At 39.3% G+C, this 23,370-nt stretch overlaps 1 protein-coding gene across 1 annotated transcript in view; it reads right to left on the bottom strand.

The window, feature by feature from the left end:
* Positions 1 to 29: 29 nt before the first annotated feature.
* Positions 30 to 23,370, bottom strand: part of RHOJ (ras homolog family member J) — a 76,391-nt gene continuing 53,050 nt past the window's right edge. Inside the window, exons 3-5 of the mRNA XM_016141795.2 lie at positions 14,329 to 14,493; positions 12,380 to 12,475; positions 30 to 4,590 (exon numbers count right to left, since the gene is read on the bottom strand). Of these exons, the coding sequence (XP_015997281.2) occupies positions 4,444 to 4,590; positions 12,380 to 12,475; positions 14,329 to 14,493 (408 nt within the window). The 3' untranslated portion in view covers positions 30 to 4,443. The remainder of the gene's footprint in view (positions 4,591 to 12,379; positions 12,476 to 14,328; positions 14,494 to 23,370) is intronic.

Genomic DNA, 23,370 nt, shown 5'->3' with positions numbered 1-23,370 from the left:
CCTATACGAGGCAGAAGTTAACAATTCTCTTGGACAATTGTAATGTATGTGTTTGGATCTGATTTAGTTTTCTCTCCATTCTCTAAGTGTTTCCTTTAAAAAAGCACCTAACTTCCAATGTAAGAAACTCAGTTTTCCTGACCTTCTCTTTTCTGTTCCTAATGGTCCTTGAAATGAAAATATTTTGTTGAGTTTCCTAATTTGGACTTGGGCAGTCTACTTAATGGCTCTTAAGAGAGCAGCTGGTGACTTGTGGTTTTCTCTGCTGAGAGAGAACACACATTTGCATTTGGGCATCTAAACTTAGGGGTAGATTTAAATCAAAGACTGAGATAATCATTTCCAGCGTGGTGTCAAACATTCCTTTAAAGCAAAACCTCAATTTCTAACCTTCCATCACTTTGGTCTCATGGTTGATTTTTCCTTTATGTATGTAATACTGCATCATAAAAGGCTTACCTCAAGTCAAATATTTCTTCTTGAGGACTCTCTATTTTATGAGGTTATTGCACTCTAAGACTTTCACTCTAAATAATGGTTTTTTTTTTTGGTTTCAAATTCTGGATTTAGCTTGTAAAATTTTCTTCAGATATTGTGAGTGTGGTTGTGACTGCTCCTTTACTACCATTTAAGTTTTATTTTCTTATTGGTGGTTCTATGAAAATTCTATATGGTTATATCCACTTCATCTGGCACTTATGGACTAGAATTTTCCAAATGGTTCTTTGTGCACCATGATCAGACTTATTGTTATTGAAGTCTCAGGACCAAAACTGTCTTCCTGTCACATGTGTATAACATGTCTTTTGATTTCTCAATTTAGTGCTTCTTGGTTTAGGGTTGCTATACTTATTGCATTCAGTAATTGTTCTTTGAGTCTAACTTTCCTTGGAAGAAATCAGCCCAGATTTCTTACTGTTGACATGACTATGACTTGTGTCTTAGTACTTTTGTGTTTCCAAAATAGTCCAAATAGTCCATTAATTCTACCAACCAACCATCTGATTGAAAAACATCTGTCAAACTAGTTATTTGATTGAACCGTTGGGTCAGGATTATGTTGCTGTATACTGTGCAGTTAGATTGGGATTATATTACATCGTATACTGTGGATTCCTGGCATAGCATGTGTAGGACAAATTCTTGTCTCTAGGTTATTACTAGTTTGAAGGACTATCTTATTTATAGTGTTCTTAAGCCATGTGTTTGAAATGTGGCTAGAACTTATAGGGAAATCAGATGCTATTCCAATAATACACCTACAAAAGTCTAATTTAATATACACGATAAAGCATATAGTATGGAGTTGAAAGGCTCTGGAAGCAGAAAAGCTTAGATCTGTCCTAGCTGTGCCACAAAGTGTTTTCTTTAATCCGCCTGGGCTTAAGTTTCCTCATTTGTATAATAAAGGCATTGGACTATAGTTTCTTAGGTCTCTTCTAGCTCTGAAAAGTTGAGTCTAGACTCAAGTGGAGCTCAGCTGTCCCTTTTTGACTTTGGGAAATGGTGTAGATAATTAAAAGACCCTTTTTCAGATTTCTAAGTCTCTTTGGTTTCAGGATATTCAATCTTATGGCAGAAAACGCCTTTTAATGAAATGAACTGCATCTTGCCATGAAACGGGGAATACATGATTAATTTGGTGGAGTGACATTAGCTCATTTAAGTTGCTTTGTTCTTCATTATTTTATTCAATGATTAGCTCATAAGACCTCTGGAAGCCTGTGCTCCACTGTGATCTTCCCACTGTGAACAAGTTAATCCCTGTGACCCATTGGGGAGGTGATGGCCTGGGGAACCATTTGCCTATTGAGTGTACACATCTGTAAAATTCTCCTTAGCTGAGCAAACATATTTAAATTTTTCATCCATGTCAATGAGAAGTGAGGAGTGGTCCATTAGCGAGATGTAACTATGTAAAAATGTAACAAAACTGGCTAACAGTACTTCATTTATTACAGGGCTAAATGCTCATTATTGTTTGTAAAGGATGCTTTCATAACCTCTGCAGAGTTACAGTTTATACACGGTCAATTTCCATTTACAAAGGCAGAAAGTCCTTGTTTTCTCGTCAAGCTCTGACTTACAAAACTCCCGTTTTTCTTTAAGGTAGGGGTGTGTGTGTGTGTGTGTGTGTGTGTGTGTGTGTGTGTGTGTATTTAAGAGAATGTTTAGTAACTAAATGGGGGAGAAGGGAAATAGAATTTGAAATGAGGAAGAAGGGAAAACACATTTTAGAAATTCTAAAAAAGCTCCAAACAAACAAAACCCAAAATACTGAGGGGGTGTCACAGAAGGACTTAACAGAAAAGACCCAGGCCATATGCTTCTGTTTCTGTATGCTTCCTCCATGAGCAGAAGGGACTAGAAAGGCTGGATTTTTCCAACAGAAGGAGTGTGAATCTGGAAATTCTTAAACTAAAATAGGTGTAATTTCATGCTGCAGAGAGGCACTTTGCTTATGCAATTGAAATAAAGAATAAAGTGCCTACCTGGGTGTTTCTAGGGTAATTGTAAGCACATAAGACTAATTAGAAGCCTCCATAGTCTCTAATTAAAAGCTAGGAAGTAACTCACTCTGTGATAAAAGAATCCCTGGATATTTGGAAGAGTCATACGAAAAGGACACAAAAACTTACTGGGGTTTTAACTTCCCCAAGGCCAAAGTCCCTGTTCAACAGAGTGCATAATTTTGGAAAGCAGAGGATAAATAGATCCAGAGCTTGGGACTCACAGATCTGGTCCCTAAATACACATTTGGGACAACAAGTATGCGAAATAGGGAGAGGCAACATTTTAGTACCAGTCGTACTTGGAAAATGTCATTTAAATAGATGGGAGCTTACATGGGGCAAGCTGAGAAGTACAGTAGTCCCCCTTATCTGTGGGTGAGAGTTCCAAGCCCCCCAGTAGATGCCTGAAACCACAGATAGCACCAAATCCTATATATACTACGGTTTTTCCTATATACTCAAAACCTTTCACTTAAAGGAAGCACTCTACAGCTTCTCTTTGGCATATCTGAATTGCCATCTTGCACTTTGGACGACTGTTAAGTAAAATAAGGGTGACTTGAACACAAGCACTGTGATACTGTGACAGTCAATCTGATAATTGAGATGGCTACTGAGAGGGGCAGGTGGTATCTATTTCATGGATACACTGGACAAAGGGATGGTTCATGTTCTGGGTGGGACAGAGTGGGATGTTCTGAGATCTCATCATGATACGCAGAAGGACACAAAATTTAAAGTTTATAAATTGTTTGTTTCAGCAATTTTCCATTTAATATTTTCAGACTGGAGCTGACTGTGGGTAACTGAAACCATAGAAAGGGAAACCACAGATAAGGGGGGATAACTGTACTTTCAGTTGAAGCAAGAGGAAAAACTGAGGCACTTTGCTTAACTTTTGGGGACTTTTGAACACTTGCTTTTTCATGCCCCATGGTCAGACCCTTCTTTTAGATCAGGTTATTACTTGGCATGAGAAAAAATGTGAAATCAAGTTAAGAAAAGAACATGCAATAGGGAAGGGAAGGAGCAGGAAAGTTCATTTTGCTGAATAAAGAATATTTTAAAAGTTAGGTCTGCCATATTCTCTCTCCAATCAATTTGATTGAAAAGCAGAGATAGTGTTTTCTTAAACACCATTCATTTGTAATTTGTCATGATAATATAATATGGAAAAAATAAAGCTGCCTATCATGTAAGCATTTCCAGGGTGAATCTTTGGCAAAAACGTGGACCTGTACCAATTTAGATGGTGTTTTCTTTCAACCAGTTTCCAAAATCATGGTTCTGAAAATTTCCAAAAGTTTTAACATTTTCTTGTATCTTCTTGTAGTCAGGTATTCAGAGGTACATGTTGGTTCTAATAACTTTGGTAGAAACATGTTGAAAATGGAAATGAATATAAAATACTTTGTCTTGAGGCTAATTTGGTATAGATTTGTAAGGCCTGAGTAAACTGGTAATTTCTTAAAATAATACAAATGAATGTAAGACACATAGGTAGAATAGCAGATTCAGAAAAAGAGATTAATAATGTATTCCCATGTTTCGTAAAGGACATCAAGTAAGGCCACCAGTACAGGAACCGAGTGCCTCTTGATTTTCCTGCGATGATTTCCTATCAGCTTCACGTTCATGGGAGGGGGAGATGCAAGATGGTTTTCGACTTTGTTTCCAGCGTGGTCAACAGCGACACTGGCTGAAACCTGGGCTCAGCATTCTCATAGAGTGTGCAACGTGGATGCTTCCGGCTGGTAGGGAGGATGTGGCAGTTGGCTGGCTAGTGTGCTGTGCTTTGGGGGCTCACAGGGTAGAGAAGAAGCCTCTGTGTGAAGGGACTTCCCCTCTAGTCATACTGGCTTGAGCTAGGTCGCAAAGGCTGGCTGCCATTCTCACCCTTAGATGGGGTGGAGATAGGTCTCAAGCCACCTCAGATAATTGAACAGCAGCTGTGACATTCGGAGCAGTGTTTCTTCTTTTTCTTGGGGTGGAAAATGGTGAGGATTGCTTCATCAAACACAGCTTTGAGACCTTTCTGAGTCAGGGCAGAGCATTCCAAGTAGCACTGTGCACCGATCTTAAATACAAAAAAAAGAGAAAGGCATGAGAAAAAAAACGGAGAAAAGCACAGTGGAGTCAGCCCTCTGCCCAACCAAGTGATGCTGCTGCTTGTCCCATGAACAGTCTGGGAGTGGTTTAGATTATGTTCTTTTCTTTTTTTTTTTCGCATTTCTATTTGCATCTGCTATCCTCATCTTTTGTATTTTTATATTTTTTACTTTCTGATACTAACAATAAATAGTTGTGGATCACTTTTGATAAGCAATAAATTCTGAAAGTGATCCATAACCATTTATTTCTAATATGAGAACACAACAATATAAAAACTAAGAGAGGATTCAAAAGCAGCGATACAAGTTTAAATATATTTTGTGAAGAACAGGACTACATGATGTTGTTTTTAGTACCTTCTCATTTGTATGCAGAATGTGTAAATCTGGTACAAATGAAATGTATCTTATCTCCTTCTGTATGTAGTAGACAAAGTGTTAACTTAGTTGATAAACCATATAGAAAGTGGGCGATATGGTTTTATAGGTCATTCTTGAATAAAATGCATTCCCGATAAGGTATCTCTCAGCAAAGTAATATACAATTAGTGTCATTATTTGGGTTTAACATATTTTAAGAGGTATATTTTTAAGTAGCTAAAAACCCCTAAACATGTAAAAATAACAATCAATCATAAAATGCATTTATTGACAGAGACACCTCCTTGTCAGTATACAGTCGATGCATATTTAAATGATAAAATATTTTGTGCTTCCTTATGGCTTTATTTCAAAGCTTTTGATGATTTCATGCTATGATATATTTGATAATCACAAAATCCCTATGAGAAATATAAAAATTCAGGCCAGAACTATAGGTTCACATTAGAAAAACTGCAGGGCAGAGCAGACGTGTTTGGCAGTCAACTTCACAAAATAATTCATGAGAGGGAGACCTGGGATTTTAATTGCTCACAAACTCAGTATAATCAGCCAACACTTTGATGTGGGCCTTTTAATATTAAGGACATCTGGAGAAATTCTTCTATTATATGCTTCAGATTATAAGAATAACTTTGAAAAATTAAAGCAAATTTAGAAGAGGGTGGCTGGTTGGGGAGCTCCTGGAAACCACAGCAGATAAATGCCTAAATCGGGGTAGCAAAACCATATGCCTATTAGGGCTAGTAATTTATGCAAATGAGTAAAGCAGAGCTGGTGCCAGACAACATGGAGAGGCAGGGATTGCGGTGGGCTGTGACGTGCATACCACCTCGAGAGACGAGAGACGCAGTCTTACTCAGCTTCGGATAATTCTTGTCATGTAAGAATGTTGGCTCACTGTTGCTCAGCTTTGTATTTTTCAAGAGGAGTTGGACATCTGCATTTTAACGAAAGTTAATATTTGCCAAATTTTAAAATACTCTGTGGGCCAAACAAAACACCGATGTGGAATATCTTTGTCAGCAGGCAGCCAGTTTGTAATGCGTGGACTAAGGAAACTGGCAGTTTAGCTTAGAATGGAGTGGGAAGAGCCCCCAAAGGTAAAATGAATTGTTTAAGGACATCCAAATAGAAAGTGAAATAACTAGAACCAGAATGTGGGTCTCTTGAAGTGGGTTCTTTTCCTTGTTCCATGACAGTAACTGTGACCCTTATCACTCAACTCTGCAAAAAGCTGGTCAACTGGGCAATTAATGAAATGAGGTTGTCCACTCATTTGAAAGCCCACAGATATAAAAACTAAGCATGAAATAAAATTGTCCTGGTTGGGTCCAGATATTATGCACTTTGTGTGTGTGTGTGTGTGTGTGTGTGTGTGTGTGTGTGTGTGTGTGAAGAATGGTTAGAGTATGAGCCAAAGGAAAATACCCAAAGAAAAGATATTGAATGTTGAAAATCTGTTTTATGGCTTTCATTTTGACCACAACTTGGCTTTTAGATTAGAACATAACATTTTTTTCAAAACTTAAAAACAGTCGGATGCAAGATAGAGATAGAAAGTAGAGAAAATTTTTCTAATAATGTCATAAAATGTCATCTATTACATTTTGAGATTGTGTCCAATGCTTGATATGAACACATGTGCAAAGCATGCTACTCTAATGTAATGTGTCAACTGAATGGCTGCTTGTAATGTGCTAGCTCTTGTCAGTCATCCTGAAAAAAATACCTGGAAAGTACTAGGGGACCGTTGTACCCAGAATACCTCCCCACTAACAATCACAAGCCTCAGCTGATTTGGCAAATTACGGGAGAGCTGGGCTGAGCTCAGCTCACACAAGGGGTTCTGGGCCGTCTGGTCCTGCAAGATGAGCCAGTGCGCTCTCTCCTTGTCCTCCCTGCAGAGTGCTGCTGACAGCATGTCAGAGTTTGTCTTTCAATGGTGCAGGAGGAGCCCAAACTTATCTTTCTCAATTCAGACAATACTGAAGATCATGAAACAGTCTATCAAGAAATTATTGTGTAGCAGGGTTAACATGACATCAGTTTATACTCATAGTTCCAAGAAAAGTAGCAAACAGATTTTGGGTGTGATTTGGGAAATATGTGTGAGAAATAGAACCCAGTTACGAGGTAAGTATTGTCAACAACATATCAAGTGCTTGCAGGGTCAGAGAGAAGAATTCATCATTCTTATGCAGGGGAAAGGCATAGCCACATTACAGCGATTGCTAAAACCAAACCTAAACAAAAACCTACTTGTGCCCATGAAGATGTGAAATGGAAAACTGTCTCAAGGAAATATGGCTTTTCTTACAGCAGCAACTTTCTCTGCCTCTTGCAGAAATTGACCCACACAGCCGAACATTTAGAACTAGTCTGTATGAGCTCAGGATTCACAGATCCTTGTTCAGATACACATGTTAGCAATCTGCCACATGCTTTAACAAAATGATTTATTTTTCTAAAATTTTTATTTCTCAATTAGAGTTGACATTCAACATTATTTTATATTAGTTTCAGGTGTACAGAATAGTGTTTAGATATTTATATAATTTACGAAGAGATCCCTTCAATTAGTCTAGTACCCACCTGGCACAATACTTAGTTATTATAATATTATTAACTATATTACCTATGCTCCCTGTAATATTATTCCCTATATTCCCTATGCTCTATTTTATATACCATGACTATTTTGTAACTACCAATATGTACTTCTTAATCCCTTCCCCTTTTCATCCAGCCCCCCAACCCCATCTCATCTGGCAAAAAAAAAAAAAAAAAAAAAAAAAAAGATTTATTTTCAAGAAAAAAATAGAGACCGAGGAATTGTAAACTGAGAGAATACTTTTCTATTAACTTTGTAATAGTAGCTAAAATTTATTGCCCCAAAGTAGCTGGTATATTTATCAGAGCTATAGAGAACATAATGAGTCTGAAAAGATGAAATTAATGAACAAAGAAACAAATCTACAATGACTATTCAAATGGAAAAAAGTCTAGTACTTCTTCCAGGTCCCCCTCCTAGAAGTAGGACACACACAGATAAGATAGAGTGTAACATGAAGGAATAGAGGCAAAGAGATCTCCCCTGCTGTAGAAATCCTGAGAGGGCACACAGAATTAACAGCCACTATAGTTTGCTGAGCTAGAACTCTTGGTACTCTGGCTCATTAAAATGTCACAAGAACTTTATGAGGTAACTCTATAACCATCCTCATTTGCAGCTCAGAAAACTGATGCCCAGAGGGGTAAGTAACGTCCCTAAGGCTGCACAACTAAGAACATGGCAGAGATTTGAATTTGTCTCCAGAGCCAGAGTCTTAGCTACTCTTAACAGCAAATGTGAAGAAATGGGGCTGAAAGAGCAAAAGTAATGAACAAAGTTGTCATGAACTTAGTGAGGATGATGAGAGAACATGAAAAGGAAGAGACATTTCCTATAAATGGAGAGAAGAGAAGATGTTAGTGCAATAAACAGAATAAGCTGGTATCTAAAGAAATGGCGAATAGCAAGGAAGTTCTTTATTCCTTATTTAGGAATTGGGAAAGGCACACAGAGAGTGCAACCTGAGAGCCAAGAGAATGAAAACCGAATGGCTCGTAAAAGAAATCCTCTCTCCACAAATCGGCATTATGATCGAATTGCTGAAAGAGGAAAAACATGTGTAAGCTGGATGTATTTGCTGTGGAATTTTTTAAGACTGTAGAGATTGCCAGCCCAAGGGTGGATAATGTGAGTGCGTTGCTTGAGTGTAGGTTGATATGGGGTGGTGGGGACTGTGGCAAACCGAAGGGTACATGCCTTGTCTCAAAGACTGTTTAAAATTTGTAGCTGATGTGGAAATGCTGGCTAGTGTTGCCAGATGTCTGATTTTTTTTTTAGATGTCAGAGATGTGTGTGTTTATGTAAAGTGTCCAAATTGTTTAATGTTGGTCACCAAATCACATTAAAAACACCTGTGTGGACTGATCAAAACATTTGTAGGTGAAATTTGACCCATCACTTGCCCGTGTGCTCCTTATGCTTTAAAGGATGCCTTTGTATGTACTGGTCTGGTCTCCCAATTTGAGACATTTTTCTCCCCAGACCCCTAACTCGGTCCACCTGACAAATATCCTTATCCTATAGTCCTGGCTCAGATGTCAACTGCTCCAAGAAATTTTCTCTGAATCCTTCTCTCCTGAATGTGTCCGTCACTCCCTTTCCTCTGCTGCCTCAGTGCTCTGCACACACGTGTTGTATTTATTCAGCTGGCATGCTTTTGTTTGCCTCTCTCCTCTTCTAGCCTATGGGCCTTTTGAGAGCAGAGCTGTCTCTCTCTCACTCATCTCTATAACTCAGATCCCAGCGATGAGGTGACAGGTGTTCATGACCACGGAAGAAAGAAGAAATTGTTGGTACACAAAACAAGGAGGTTAATGGTGACTTTTGCAGTCAGGAGGAGGGTATCGAAGGCTGCAGCTGATTAACATGGCTGAGCATTGATTACAGGATTTTTGCATCAATTTTGCTGCTTTATACCCCACTGGTGCCTGTTCCAAACCCAGCAGGAAACAGGTGCTAAGACAAAGAGTGAGAACGACAATAGACAAGGCACAAGCAGGAGAAGGAGATGGCAGGTGTAGTCAAAAAGAGGCCAAAGACTGAAAAAGGAAAAATGGTGATGTTTTATTAAGAAATACCTTAGGGAGTCTGAACTTAGGAAATTATGTTTAGGTTGTATCAACTGGAATTGGGAAAGAGAATGTGCAAAGAATTATAATCTTAGAGCTAAGGTATAGCATAACGCCTGGCACATATTGGGTGTTCAGTCAATTATTGTGGAATAAAGCTAGCAATATGGACATACACAAATGAACAAGGAATGAGAAAAGTAGGCTGAAAGTTAAAAAATGATGAAATGAAGAGGGATAACAAGTAAAAGGCTAACAATGAATATCATAAATTGATACAAAATATTTATGTAAATATAGTTTACTTTGGAGTATAAAGAATCATAAATATGTATGACCTGAAGATGCCCCTTAAAAATCAAATGCCCTTTGAGACCATAAAGAGATGATAGATAAAAAATGCTTTGGAAATTGAAAAGTACTGAACAAAAGGAATTAGATAAGAGAAATATGAACTTGCAAAGTGAGAATATGCACATTAAAATATGGGGCTTCAGCATATAAACAAGATGCCCGAACCTGAAGGCTTCTTCTCAGATTATGGGAGGGGCAGAAGAGTGTTGTGGTTAAAGCCCACAGTCACATCTCGGCTCTGCCACTTTCTAGCTCTGTGACGTAACTTCTCTGAACCTCAGTTTCCTCCAGGAAAGTGGAGATATGATATCAGCACCCTAGGGGGTTGCTGTGAGGATTAATTAAGACGAGGCATGTAAGCGCTTGACGCCAAGCCTAGCACGCTGCAAACACTCCATAAATGCCAGCTGTTATTATAAACTACTTGACAGGAAAGCCAAGGAGCAGAGAAACTTAAAGCAACTCTATAATTACATGAATTGTGATGAAACAAGTTAAAATCTTGCTTCGTTTTCTTCTAAATTGGATTTTGTAAGCTAAACATGATTCTCTCTGTACCTAGGAGCAGTTGCTAGGAGAAACTGGCAAAAGGCAATAAAGTGGTGAACTCAGTCATTGTTCCTAAAATAAGTATGAAATGAGATGGGAGGCTTTGGAATGACTTTTTTTTTTTTTTTTTTTTTTTTTTAGAGGGAAAGAATAACCTCCCAAATGAGAAGTCAGGTGAGGACACTGACAGGATGCTGGTGGAGGATAGACCAGAAGCAAGGGACATAGAAACCACGTTTCTGCAAAAAGCTAGTGCTGAGTCTCCTGGACCTTTTTTGGTTATGAAAAATGTACAGCTGGGAATCATGTACAATTATTGATGGAGGTATATATTTATGCACCTTAGTGAGATAATTTAAGCTGGATATCTGAGGAAAAGAAAGAAGAATGTATTGACATGTATCCATTTTACAGGAGGGAAAATAAAGGTAGCATGAGACAATTTACACAGCGGTCAGGTGCAGTGGAGTGATGTCCCCAAGGCTGGATTAGAATTGTTTCTGTTATTATCAGCTGGCGAATCAAATATATTTATCTCTCTATGACTCTGCTTCCTCAACTATAAGATGAGACAAACACTGTCTGCCTAGGAAGGTTATGAGGCTGGAATGAGACAAGAGTTTGTAAAGTGCATGGTATTGTAACGATGGTCCTGACATTACTATTCACAGAAGTAGGACGCTTTCGGTCTCTCAAACATTTGTGAGATGTCTCATGGGTTGAACCCATAAAAATGTAATTTTTATTAAATTCATTTCTATTTAAGTGTACCCTATTTAGTTTTGGTGCCTATAATTTTAATAAGAGGAATTCATATGTTTTGTTAATGAAGAATTTGCAATTAATATTATTCTTGACCAGTGTAAAGGGTGACTACTAATTCTGCTTGGGGCATGCCTTTTGCAGGGTTAGTTTAGAAAGTAAAAGAAATTTCTGAAACCTCTGGCTTGTGTCAAAGAATTTGTGACTAAATCAGTGAGGAGTGGATTCAGATTCTGAAAATATGATTTATAAGCCTTCTCTTACATAAAGTACCTCGTCCTCTTGTGTCCATTTTACTGGCTGCTTTTACACACATCTTGGTGGTAATTGGGCGACAAAGATTTGGTGTCTGGCAAATACTTTCTAAGTATCTGCACCACACCCTGCCCCCATCACTATTCATGTTAAGCTCTCAAGAATGAAGAAAGGTCTGTGAAAATAACCAGCTGTGAGCAAGTTGCTATTATCTGCAGCTTGGATTCTCCAACTAGTTACGTTTTGGTCTGCATTACTCTTCCAGAAGCTGTTTGTGACATAAGCCAGCCTCTCTAAGTGGCCATGCATTATATGGTGAGAAATACTGAACAAATATAACCCTGCCAGATGCTAAGCTAAGTGCCCCCCCACCCCCCAAATCACACAATGCCTTTTATGGGGTCATTTAAATGAGTTACACCGATAATAAGCAGTGAGATTTATAAATACATATCTAATGACTCTCTTTATTCATACTAAATATGGCAAGTGGATATTCTAGAGGTTGCTAAATCAAATGCTAAGTGTCCCAGCTGTTTAAATTCACCAAGTTTCTTTCTTAATGAAAAACAGATAATGCTGGCTGACAAAAATGCTAACCAAATGGTCCCTGCTGGTCTGACTAGAATAGAGGGGAGAATATAAGGCAGGGAGAAGATTCTGAACACATTGCACTTTAAAGCAAAAGCCTGTGTAGCTCACTCATTCTGAAGCATGCACCAAACTCTTCTTTCAGCATACATTTAAAATTAAATTCAAATCTGACTGTACCGCTTTTGCAAGCTTCACGCCATGCTCGTAAGTGAGAGGTTTCTCTTTCATATACAGCAAACGGGCCAAGGTTTTGGGGTCATCACGGAGATCAATCTGGCAAAAACATACATGTGATAAGGTCATTTATTTTTTCAGGCATTACCATAAACTGTGACATAAAAGAGATTTTTTTTCCCTTTGACATCTATGAAGTTGCCAAATGTTCTTTAAAGAAGCACATACAGATACCCATATTATGTCTAAGAATTAAAATAATTTTTTTGTAAATGTATACATGAGGCTTTTCTTATATTTCCCCTAGCTTACTCCAATGATTCTGTGGCTGTTCAAATGTTTTTGAAAATTCCCATTTATTTCTAGAACCCTTATGGGACATTAAAATAATTGATAAGTCTTAACTACCTTACAGTGATGCTCATTTGATACCAAATTAGGTTAGTCATTTTTAATAATTTATTTCCTAGAAAAATAGATAATTTTGCCTTTTCCAAACCAAATCCTCATCCCTCAAAGAGCTGTCATGAAAATATTTTATCGAATGTACTATAGGTTCTGAAGGCAAGTTCTAGAGAGGAATTGCCAAAGGATTTGTTCCAGGAATAAGGATTAACCTTTTCAAAGGTAGAACTACTTTGAAAATAGCATAGATTAGGTTTTATAATTTGATTAAATATTTTAATTGCCTTAAAATCTCATTGTGTATGTGAACCCATGCATATATGAATGGGAATGAATGTAGGCACACATAAGCTTGTGTTTTAAAGAAAAACCAAAATATTCATATATTAAATTTATATGTTAGGATTTCATTTATAAGCATTGTGCGGCTTTACTAATTCGTGTAGTTTTTGTTTTTCATTATGTTTTTGATTTTGGCCTTCATCGTTCTGCTCAGTGCCCATTTGTTATAAATTAGTCTTGAATTACACAGAGAATTTTGCATATCCCACCACATATTTTGGCAGCAGGGATCAGGACTCTATCAATATGGTCAAACATTATCATCTGGGATTAAGGCAAAAGACTTAATTTAAACAAACAACTTTCAGAGCAAAAGCATTAACTGTATTCTGATTTATGGATGTGTTAATTATATGTTCATATCTTCTCTGGGAAATATTTTTCTACCTTTATGTTTTTAAAAATTTCTCTTTGTTAAGCAGAATGTAAAATGAGAAAAGGAAAGCAGCAGCAAATAAAACAGGTAACAATAAAATCCTTCAGTATTATTCATTTCTGTGTCTCTGGGATAGTAACTTCAGTTTAATATAGCAAAGAACAAAATCTATTTACAACTAGAAAGTTGGAACAATATTTAACACCTCTGTGCAATTGCTGTTGGAAATTCAAACTATGAACTTCGCTAGCTTTCAAAACATTTCAAAGGCCTTTGTAATCACAGGTTTGTTTATCTGGTGTATCTGCTTTAACTTTTTTTCTAAAATTTAGAAGACCATGGGCTTAAAGAAAATAGAAAAGAGTAAAATTTCTGTCTTCCTTCTCCAGGAGTATTATTAAGGAGTTTCTATCATAATGTGGCTATTCTGATTGTTGAAGTCATTTTGACATTCACACCTATTTTGTGACTTTCAAACAATCATGGATTTTATATATAAAAAATATTGCCTAATAAGTATAATTGACATCCCCACGTCATTCCTCTGGCTTATGGCTGGAGATGGGCATCTATTTCAAATTAGTACGTTATTTAAAAATAAAAAGCTGAGATTAATTTTCAAAGGCCACATCAAATAGCTCTATTTTTTCAATTGTGGCTAAATAATCATGCAGATATTAAGAACAGCTGTTCATAGGATTGATATATCTGAGATACTCTTATACAGTGTTTGATAGAATAGGATGTTCAAGAGATACACAAACCATCTTTCCTTTTTGGCCACCCTCTTGCCCTACCCACCCCGCCCTGCCATCACCCGTCTGTTAACCTGGGTGCCTATGAGGATGTAAGGCACGTGAGGCATGCAGTCCTTCAGCTCCGGGACCCATTCCTCCTGGACATTGTGGTAAGAGGCAGGATTTACGACGGAGAAGCAGATCAAAAACACATCAGTGTTGGGGTAGGAGAGAGGCCTCAGCTGGTTGTAGTCCTCCTGTGGGAAGAGCAAAGAGTTCAGCCTGGGTGAGCTGGGTCTCTTGTGATTCCAGAGAGTGCCAGGGACAAGATTCTGTTGCAGCACGCTGTGACCCTATTCTTTCCCCTGGAATCTGGTACTTCCCGATATTACTAGAAATAAAGAAGCCATCAGTCAGGAAAATACCTTTTTGTTGTATATGGAGATTATGAATTGCTCCCTTTTAAAATGAACTTTAAACAAAAATTTTAATAGCTTTTAGTGACATAATTTACACTTCATAAATTTTACCCGCTTAATGTCTTTAATTCAGCAATGATTATTGCAGTTGTCCTGTCACATTGGAACTCTGTCGTGTTCAATATGGATTTAAATTAGTGGGCCATGGGCCAAGGCACAGAAATTTTCTTCTTATACAATTAAAAAAAATGCATTCAAATTTAATTTAGAATAAGCTAACAAAAATGCAAACCGAAGAGTTGTTGCCAAATCAGACACCATAAAAGTTGAAGACATATATTGTGTGAGGGTTTAGAGCTCAGACTTTGGGATTTGTTTCTACGTCTAACTAAAGGCCATAGTGTGGTCTAATGAATAAAATGCCTGCTTAATTATTATTTTTTCTGAAAGCCTTTTAAGACCAGAATATGCTCTGGTTGAAGAGTTCCTAGTTAAGTAAGATGTTTATGTATGTGCCGTTTCAGGGGGAGATGATAAAGACAAAGTAAAATGGATCATCTCAACTTTGGGAAAATGTCAGCAAGTACATTTTATTACATGTAAAATATTCTAGGAATTTCGAAGATAAAATCTAGTTTCAATAGAAGATTTTATATATTTTCATAAATTTAGTAACACATAAGCCAAAAGTAATTTTATGTGTATGTGTGTATACTTATACTATGTATACCTACATTTCCTCATACACCACAATATGACCTATGTGTTCACACATACCACATATACTTAATATATGTATATATACTGTACACACAGGCATACTACATGCACATAGGTGCAGCCACACCAATATGTTCACACTTATCACATACATTTGTACATAGACAGGGGCAACATATGAATTTACTTATTAAGGTCCTAACTACTGTTCCTAACATTTAAAAAATAAAACTCATATATGCTCTTTGCAAAAATTCCAACATGACACAAGTACATAGAGTAGAAGTGAAACTTTGTTTTCATCCCCTATGTGATCTCTAATAGTTTTTCCTCTCTTCCCAGAGCATCCTTCCAAATATTAAATATACATTTGCATATGTAATATACACATATTTAGTTTTAAAAATATAAATTGATTATATAGTTCATATGATTGTGCCACTTTTTAAAAACTTACTATGTCATAGATATTTTAAAATATCAACCTCACCATGTTTCTATTGACTCTATTACTGTCTTTTTAAACCGGGGGTATGCACATACATGTACACACATGACTGGAAGGAAGTCCCTTAGCATGTTAGGTGTGGTCATCTCTGGTTGACCGGCATGTAGTTAATCTACTGTTTAGCTGCTCCAAGTACCCAGCACACAGGTGCTCGTTGCGCATGCCCGCTACTCTTCTGACTGCTAGTGCTACTAAAACTCAAGCCAAGGTTTTTAGCCACCTAAACAGAATGCGAATCAAGATGGAAAGGATGCTGAAAAATCCTAAAATCCTAAGAAATGAACAAAAGGATTAAAAAAAATCGGTTATTGTGGGTCATTTACCACATTTCTATTAAAGCGAATAAGTGGGAGTTGGGCGCATTGCTGATCAAACACTGGTCCTGCTGGGCAATTGGGCCAGGCCTACTGGCTGCACCTCAGCCGAGCTGTGCCCATGTCTGTGTGTCTGTGTGGAGGGTGGTGGTAGGGGACAGAAGAAGGGAACAGTTCTTCTGTTGTTGTCACCCCCTCCTCTTTACACGACTAGCCGTGAAAACCCAACTTTCTCTCCCATGGTCTCTCCGCCTCTCTCCCTTCTCTCTGTGAGTGGCTGTGAGGCCCACGCACTAAGAGCTCTCCTTTCCAGGCTATGATCTACAACTATTCATGACACCGCCTGCCCTCTGCTACTTCCTCCTCCCTTTTAGATTGTCATACATGGAGCAGGAGCCATGTTGATTGTTTTTCTCATGACCCACTTATACTCTGTCCATGGCAAATATTCCATAAATGTGATTGACTGATTGGATGGCACTGGGTCTGGAGTGACCTGCAAATGAGCGTATGGCTTCTCTGTGGGTCATTTACTATAGTACTTTTTATTCAAATCACCTGGGGAATTTTAAGACTATCTTGATGCACTGCTAGCCAACTACCTATCTCTACCCACTGTCCTACTCTTAGACCCATTAAATCAGAATCTCTGGAGAGTGGGCTTGAGTATCTGTGCATTCTGATTTTATTGGCCCGGAGCTGAGAACAAATGATTTATGTCATCATCATCTTCACCATCAACCAAGGATATATCGAGGGCTTATAACTAAGGGCCAGGCAGTTTTTCAAGCACTTACATGTATTATCCTCTTGAAGTCTCACAAAGATGGCATTACCTACATCCACGTTTCATAGAAGAGGAAGGTAAACTTGAGAGAAGTTCACTAATGGACAAATGTTGCAAAACTATTAAATACCAGGATAGGGTATTTAGCCTGAATCCAGCTCTAGCTTGTAATTGTGACCACACTACTTGGTTTGGCCAGAATTTTAAGTCACAGATGAAGAATTTTCCTGAAAATTCAGTAATCTAGATTCATGCTTTATCCAGGGATCTGAGAAAAGAAATGTTAGACCACCTGGGTATAGTATTTGTTTCATGGCCTGCATCTATTAGAAATTACCACCAGATGGCAGCAGACACTGTATATTTAAAACCTCAGAGCCAAAACACAATCAGGAGAAATGTCACAACTAGATAAGGTAGGAGCAAGTAACTGGCAGTCTGAAAGGATCATGTTTATTTGATTCTTTATCCAGAAGCTATCAAAGCAGTTCTGCTTACATTATGGAATATTTAGAAAGGCGGTGGGTTGCTGGACAGACTGTAGCTGGGAAAAAAAGAGTTTTTGTTTGTTTGTTTTTGATGATTTACCCTCCTGGCAGGGTAGCCAAGGTTGTCCTGCTGAGTGACTTCTGTGTTCTTCACTGGGCTTTGTCCTACACTATATTCTGGATCTCTCTGTTCTGTGTAAACCTTAGTCTTGCTGTGTAATTCCATTTAAAAAATTATTAATTGTCTCCTGAATGTCTTGCACTGTTAAAGATGTTATATGAACTAGGTAAGGTGAATAAGAATTGGCAATCCAGTTTACGGAAAGAAATGAAAATGTGGGAAACAACTTGATTTATGCAAGACAGGTGAAATTTCTTTTGTTCTTTGTTAGCTCTCTGATAATGTAGAACATTTATTTGACTGAATTGGAAAGATATAATTTTAAGGCTGAGAGAGGTCTTACAGATAGGTCATTCTGTACAGGGACTCTGACCAGCAGCTTCTGCATCACCTGGGAGCTTGTGAAGTACTCTGTCAGGCCCTGCCCAGCCCTCCCCTCAGGCTCCCAGCGGCCAAGGCTCTGGGAGAGGGAGGGGCCGCACCATCTCAGCCAATTTTATAGTTTTAGGCAACTGAAGTCTAGACAGATTAAGTGATTAAATTGGAACCACAGAGCAAAGGTACCTTTAAATAAGGCTCACACCTGGGGCGGTGGACTCCTTCCAGCCTCCGTTTGCCACTGGCTGCAGCAATGAAATATGGTGGGGGGTTCAGGATTAATAAAAGAAAGTGTCCCCTTGGGACTGTGGGGTGGCCAGTAGGAGGTTGAGGAATTTGAATTTGTACCAGCTGATAACTTAAGGGAGTGTGTGTGTGTGTGTGTGTGTGTGTGTGTGTGTGTGTGAATGATGGAGCACGTTTGGAACCTAGATTGGAGGATCACATGTTGAGATGGTGTAAAGGGGCTATGAAGTGTAGATAAATAGTTTAGCTGGTATGTGAAATTGAGAATAGAAGACCAGCATTGGAGTGTTCTCTGAATAGACAATGTTTTAATCTAAAAGAGTGTCTGAAATGGGGCTGTGGAGGGTTAAAGTGGAGAAGGAGGCTGGGGTGAGGCTTGGGAAAGGATGGGGAAGTCGAGGGGCAGGGTGGGATTTGGGGCAAGGTAGGCTTTTGAGTACTTCCCACTCGAGTTAACTCTGCAGGCAGGAGAGTGTTTGGTTTGAAGGCAAATCTAGAGTTCTGGGGTGACTGTGGGTGACCATTAGAAATGTTCAGGGACAGCCTCAGCATCAGATGGTGCAGGTGGTGGTGAGTAAGTGAAACCATTAGGCCAGCTCTTTTCAGACTTTATGTACATTTGAATCCTTTGGGATCTTGTTAAAGTGCAGCTTCTTTTTCAGCAGCAGGTCTGGGATAAAGCCCAAGAATTTACGTTTCTAGAAAGTTTCCAGGTCATGCTGACTCTGCTGGTCCAGAGAACACACTGAGTGGCAAGGAGAGGTGCACTGAGCACTCCCTCTACCCTCCCCGCTCCCCATACCCACATTCAACTGGAAACAGAATCCTGCTTCCAAGTCTTCTTGGGATTAGTGACATTTATTCCAGATTCCTAGCATGTCTCATTTTCATATTCTCCCATAAATACATTCATATCCATCAGGCTTGGGTTGGAAAATCTGGCAAAAAGTATAGGGTGAGATTGTAGCATCGTGCTTAAGAGCACGGGCCAGGGAGGCACATTCTCTGGCTTCAGATCCCAGCCCTGTCAGCGACTGCATGTGATCTTGGGTGAGTTTTCTCTGCTCGGTTTCCTTATTTAAAGTGAGGTTGATCGCGCTGGCCTCGTAGGGTTGTTATGAGGATAAAATGTGTTAGTATTTGTAGGCCACTTAGAACGGTGTCTTGAACATAGTAAGTTCTTTATTGGCCAAGAGTCTGTCCTCCCATATCAGCAACAGCTGCAGTTCCTACCCTCTTCGGATACCAGGGCTGAATCTGAAATGAACTTTTTCTAAAGTGAGTAGTAACGAGATCCAAATGTCTGCATACTCTGATTGATCCTCTGAATTAATGTCCCTATAGCTCCATTTTTTTTTTCTATGATTTCAGAATTAACATCATGTCCTAGGGTTGCTTTTGCAAATAACTTGTCATGTGGGCAAACTTCCTCCTAAGCCCCCACTTTCCACAATTTGTACACTTCTAAAACCACATTAAGATGCATGTGAGCAAGAAAGTTCGAATTGCTTATTGAGAAAAAACATTTATTTTGAGGTTTTAGGCAAACTTTCCATAGAGTGTTGATGCCAGATTTTGTGCTCCAGATGATCCTATTGGGTCAGCCAATAGCAAAGGGGAAGACTGGCATCTTTCCAAGTGAACCTTGGGTTGCCATTAATGAACTCCAGCTGTACTTGCCTCCCTGCCTCATGGCTCTTTCTTCAGCCTATTGGGAAAAGGCAGCTTCAGGGATCAAGGTCGGTAAAGACATGTGTTGTGCAGCCCTGGCTGAGGGGTGCAGCTGATGGCCTTCCTGCTCCCACACTCTCACGGTCACTGGTGACAGCTGAGCTGCTGTGAGCTGTGGTTTCTCAGTGACAGACACCATTCTGTGCTTAGAGAACTCAGGGGTTTACCCTGTTGAGAAGCCAGGCTTCTGACACTAGAAGATTCTTGTTCCTCCTTGGCAGTGCCACTAACTGCCACTTTTGCAAATGTTACCTTTGTGATATGTCCATTCTGGAGTTTGGCCTGAGTGGCCACAATCTGAACAGGTCTTTCCCCACACTGCTCATGTAAGCCAGGACCCACTCAGAGAAGGAGGCAAGATGTCTTAGTACCCTCGCTGGCTCCACTCTGGTGGCCGGCAGTGAGTGAAAGGATGCTTGGCTCACAGCCATGACCTGGGAAAGACCCCTCTCCCAGTTTGGCAGTCCTCAGGCAGTGAATGCCCAGGCTTTGCTGCAGCATCCCCACCCCACATCTCGCTCCCCATGACGCACTCTAAACAAACTGGCCTGCAAGCACGTCATGGAAAAGTTGGCTCTCAGGCCCTTTGTAGCTGAGCCAAAGATCTGAACTCTAGAGATCCGTTTCAGAGAGACTTTCAGTAATATACTATTAGGGGCATGTGCTGAACAGGATGAGTTGGCAGGACCTAAAGAGATCTGGCTTACAGGCCTGGCCTTGCAGCCTCCTCGGTGTGAGCCAAGGGGTAACATGCAGAGTCACCCTGAGAAAAAGCCCTCACTTTATTGCCTAACCTAATGTTTGGAATTCTACTTAACAGATGAACCAGAGTTCTAAAGACTCTGTATGCAAAGGACTCCCATTCAAATTTCAAATATTAGTTTGTTTCAGGGGTTTGGGGAGAAAGTTAGTGCTTAATAGCTGTCATGTGCTGGCAGTGTATGCATGTGACTTCATTATAAACTGTCTTTAGCGAATGCTTGGCTGGCTTGTAAAGGGCTGGAAGTGAGTCTCAGGCAGGGCCGGTCAGGCTGCTGTTGTGCCCAAGGCTGACTAGGTGGGAACCAGGTCAAACGATTTTGTTCAGGGGTGACTTTGAAGATAGAAATACTAAAATCCTATCACTTAACCCTTCAGAACACATGTGTTTCTCAAGGTTGTTTTCATCAAGTCTGACCCACAGGTAGCTCCAGACAAAGTTAAAGGAAAGGGCACTGCTCCTTGCTTATTCATATAAGAAAAAAATCTAATTATTCATAGCATGATAGACTCTGTAGCTGGGTTTGGAGACTCATTTCTCTTCTGCGGTTCGAGGAGCAATCAAAGTTTGAGATCACCTCTCTTTCTTAGAAGTAACTCTGGCCAAATGAGTATTTTTGAGTTAGTTATAGATGCTCCTTAGGCATGTGGCTGCAGCAACGTTGCTAGAATATAACTATGGAGAGTGGACTATTCTACCTGAGGCAGGGAATGGAAATTTTGGGAAGATGCTTTAAATTAAATTTGATACAAAGCCTTATTCACAGAGTTGTAGAACCATGGAAATCAACTAGGGTGATGGTCATTTTCCACCGCCTCCTGGTAATGCTGGGAAGGCACTTCAACCATTGAAGGCTTCTAGAGTAGTGTTTCTCAAATTTTAATGCACCTACAAATCACCTGGGGACCTTAAAAAAATAAATTTTTAAATTCAATAGGCTGGAGGTGGGATCTGAGATCTGCATTTCTAATAAGTCCCTGGTGATGCTGATGCTGCTGGTCAGTGGATGACACTTGGAGTGACAAGGTTCTAGAACAGTGGTTCTCAATGTATGGTGTGCAGACTAATAGCAGCATCATCAGGAAACTGTTAGAAATGCAAATTCTGCAAATTCTTGGGCCCCACCTATAGAATAAAAATCTCTGTGGCTAGGGCCCAGCAGCTGGTTTTTAACAAGGCCTATGGCGATTCTGGTGCCTGATCAAGTCTGAGAACCTCTGGTCTACAAAAATGAATTATATGTCATACTTTGGTATAACAAATACCAATATTTAATAATCCGTTCCTGGTAAAAGCTCTCCCTTAGGTGTAGCCTCAAGTCATTTTGTTTAATTACTTCAGTTCTTTTAGACTTTCTTGAAAGTCATCTTTTAAAGGTCCTAATCATAGAATTTGAGGCCTAGAAGAAAACTTAAGATGTGTTCTGATTCCTTTTCCCCATGCACGACTATGAACCTGTCTACCTCTGAGCTTTCAAATAGCTGCTGGAAAGCATTAAAGTGAAAGTTAAATTGAAGAAATACCTCTAACCTATTTATTATATTTTGCCAGTGCTTATCACTTTCTCCTGTTTCAGAGGTTTGGGTTATTCTGCTTTCTTCCATCTGGAGTTTAAAGATACTTTTACACTGCCTTAGAGCTTCAATTCCTATATTATTATTTATTTGTTTGTTTGTTTGTTTATTTATTCCAAAAAGAAAGGGCAGTAGGAGAGAAAAATTAAACACTACCATAGGTTTTAAATGGTTTTATTGAATTTGAAATTTAATAGAGGCCTGGGGAGGGTGAGGGGATTGTTCTGGGGGCAATTAACGCACAGAAGCTTACAACCATCATGGATTGCTGTAGAAGAGGGGAGAGCTGGGTGGGCGTGATAGGCACAGAGAGCGTTTTAGAAGGCAAGGGAGCGAGGTTTCAGAGTTAGGCAATAGCTCTTGCTGTACTGAACTTTTCAAACTGAATTATATTTGTAAAATCTGATTACAAGGCAGAAGGGTATAAACTCCTCTCTCTTTAAGGCTGTGAATTCCTGATGAATGGAGACACCCCAAAGAGTACATGATTAAATTAGGCAACTCTAGCCCAAAGAGCAGTGTACCCCTATTGCTGGAATGCTTTCTGGTATAGGAGTAGCCCACTTCGAGCTGCACTGAGGCCCTTGTACTTAGGTTCGAGCAGCCAAACCAATTTTCCCATTTGGGCACCTGGAGGCATCCTTTCCTAGTTATCTGTCTTGGTATTGATGTGAACTCCCCTGTTTATGAGAGTAGCTGGCTCAAATAGTCATCTAACAATGAGGGGAAACTGGATGCCTTGAGTCTGGTGCTAGATTTTCAAGGTTCCCCACCTCCCAGGCTTACCCAACAACAGCCTTTGATGTCTCACAGACACGTATGCATTGGGCCTTGCAAATGCACACAGAAATCCCAAAGAAAATGCTATTTATTATTGTTTTTTCTAGTATAGATATTTTAAGTTGATGATCGTGAATAAAGGCCTCAACAAATGTGTAACTACAGATAACAATTACCAGGAAACGCACAGTGGGAAAGAGCATGGTCAAATGCTCAGGTCGAAGGACTTAGGATGTATGAGTTTGGACAGACTAAACAACCGCTGGTTTTGACCTAAATAAATGACCCAAGACATATGGTAACAAAAG

Source organism: Rousettus aegyptiacus, unplaced genomic scaffold (genome assembly GCF_014176215.1).
Source record: "Rousettus aegyptiacus isolate mRouAeg1 unplaced genomic scaffold, mRouAeg1.p scaffold_m13_p_3, whole genome shotgun sequence".
Lineage (NCBI taxonomy): Eukaryota > Metazoa > Chordata > Mammalia > Chiroptera > Pteropodidae > Rousettus > Rousettus aegyptiacus.
This window is presented reverse-complemented; position numbering and strand designations above follow the sequence as displayed.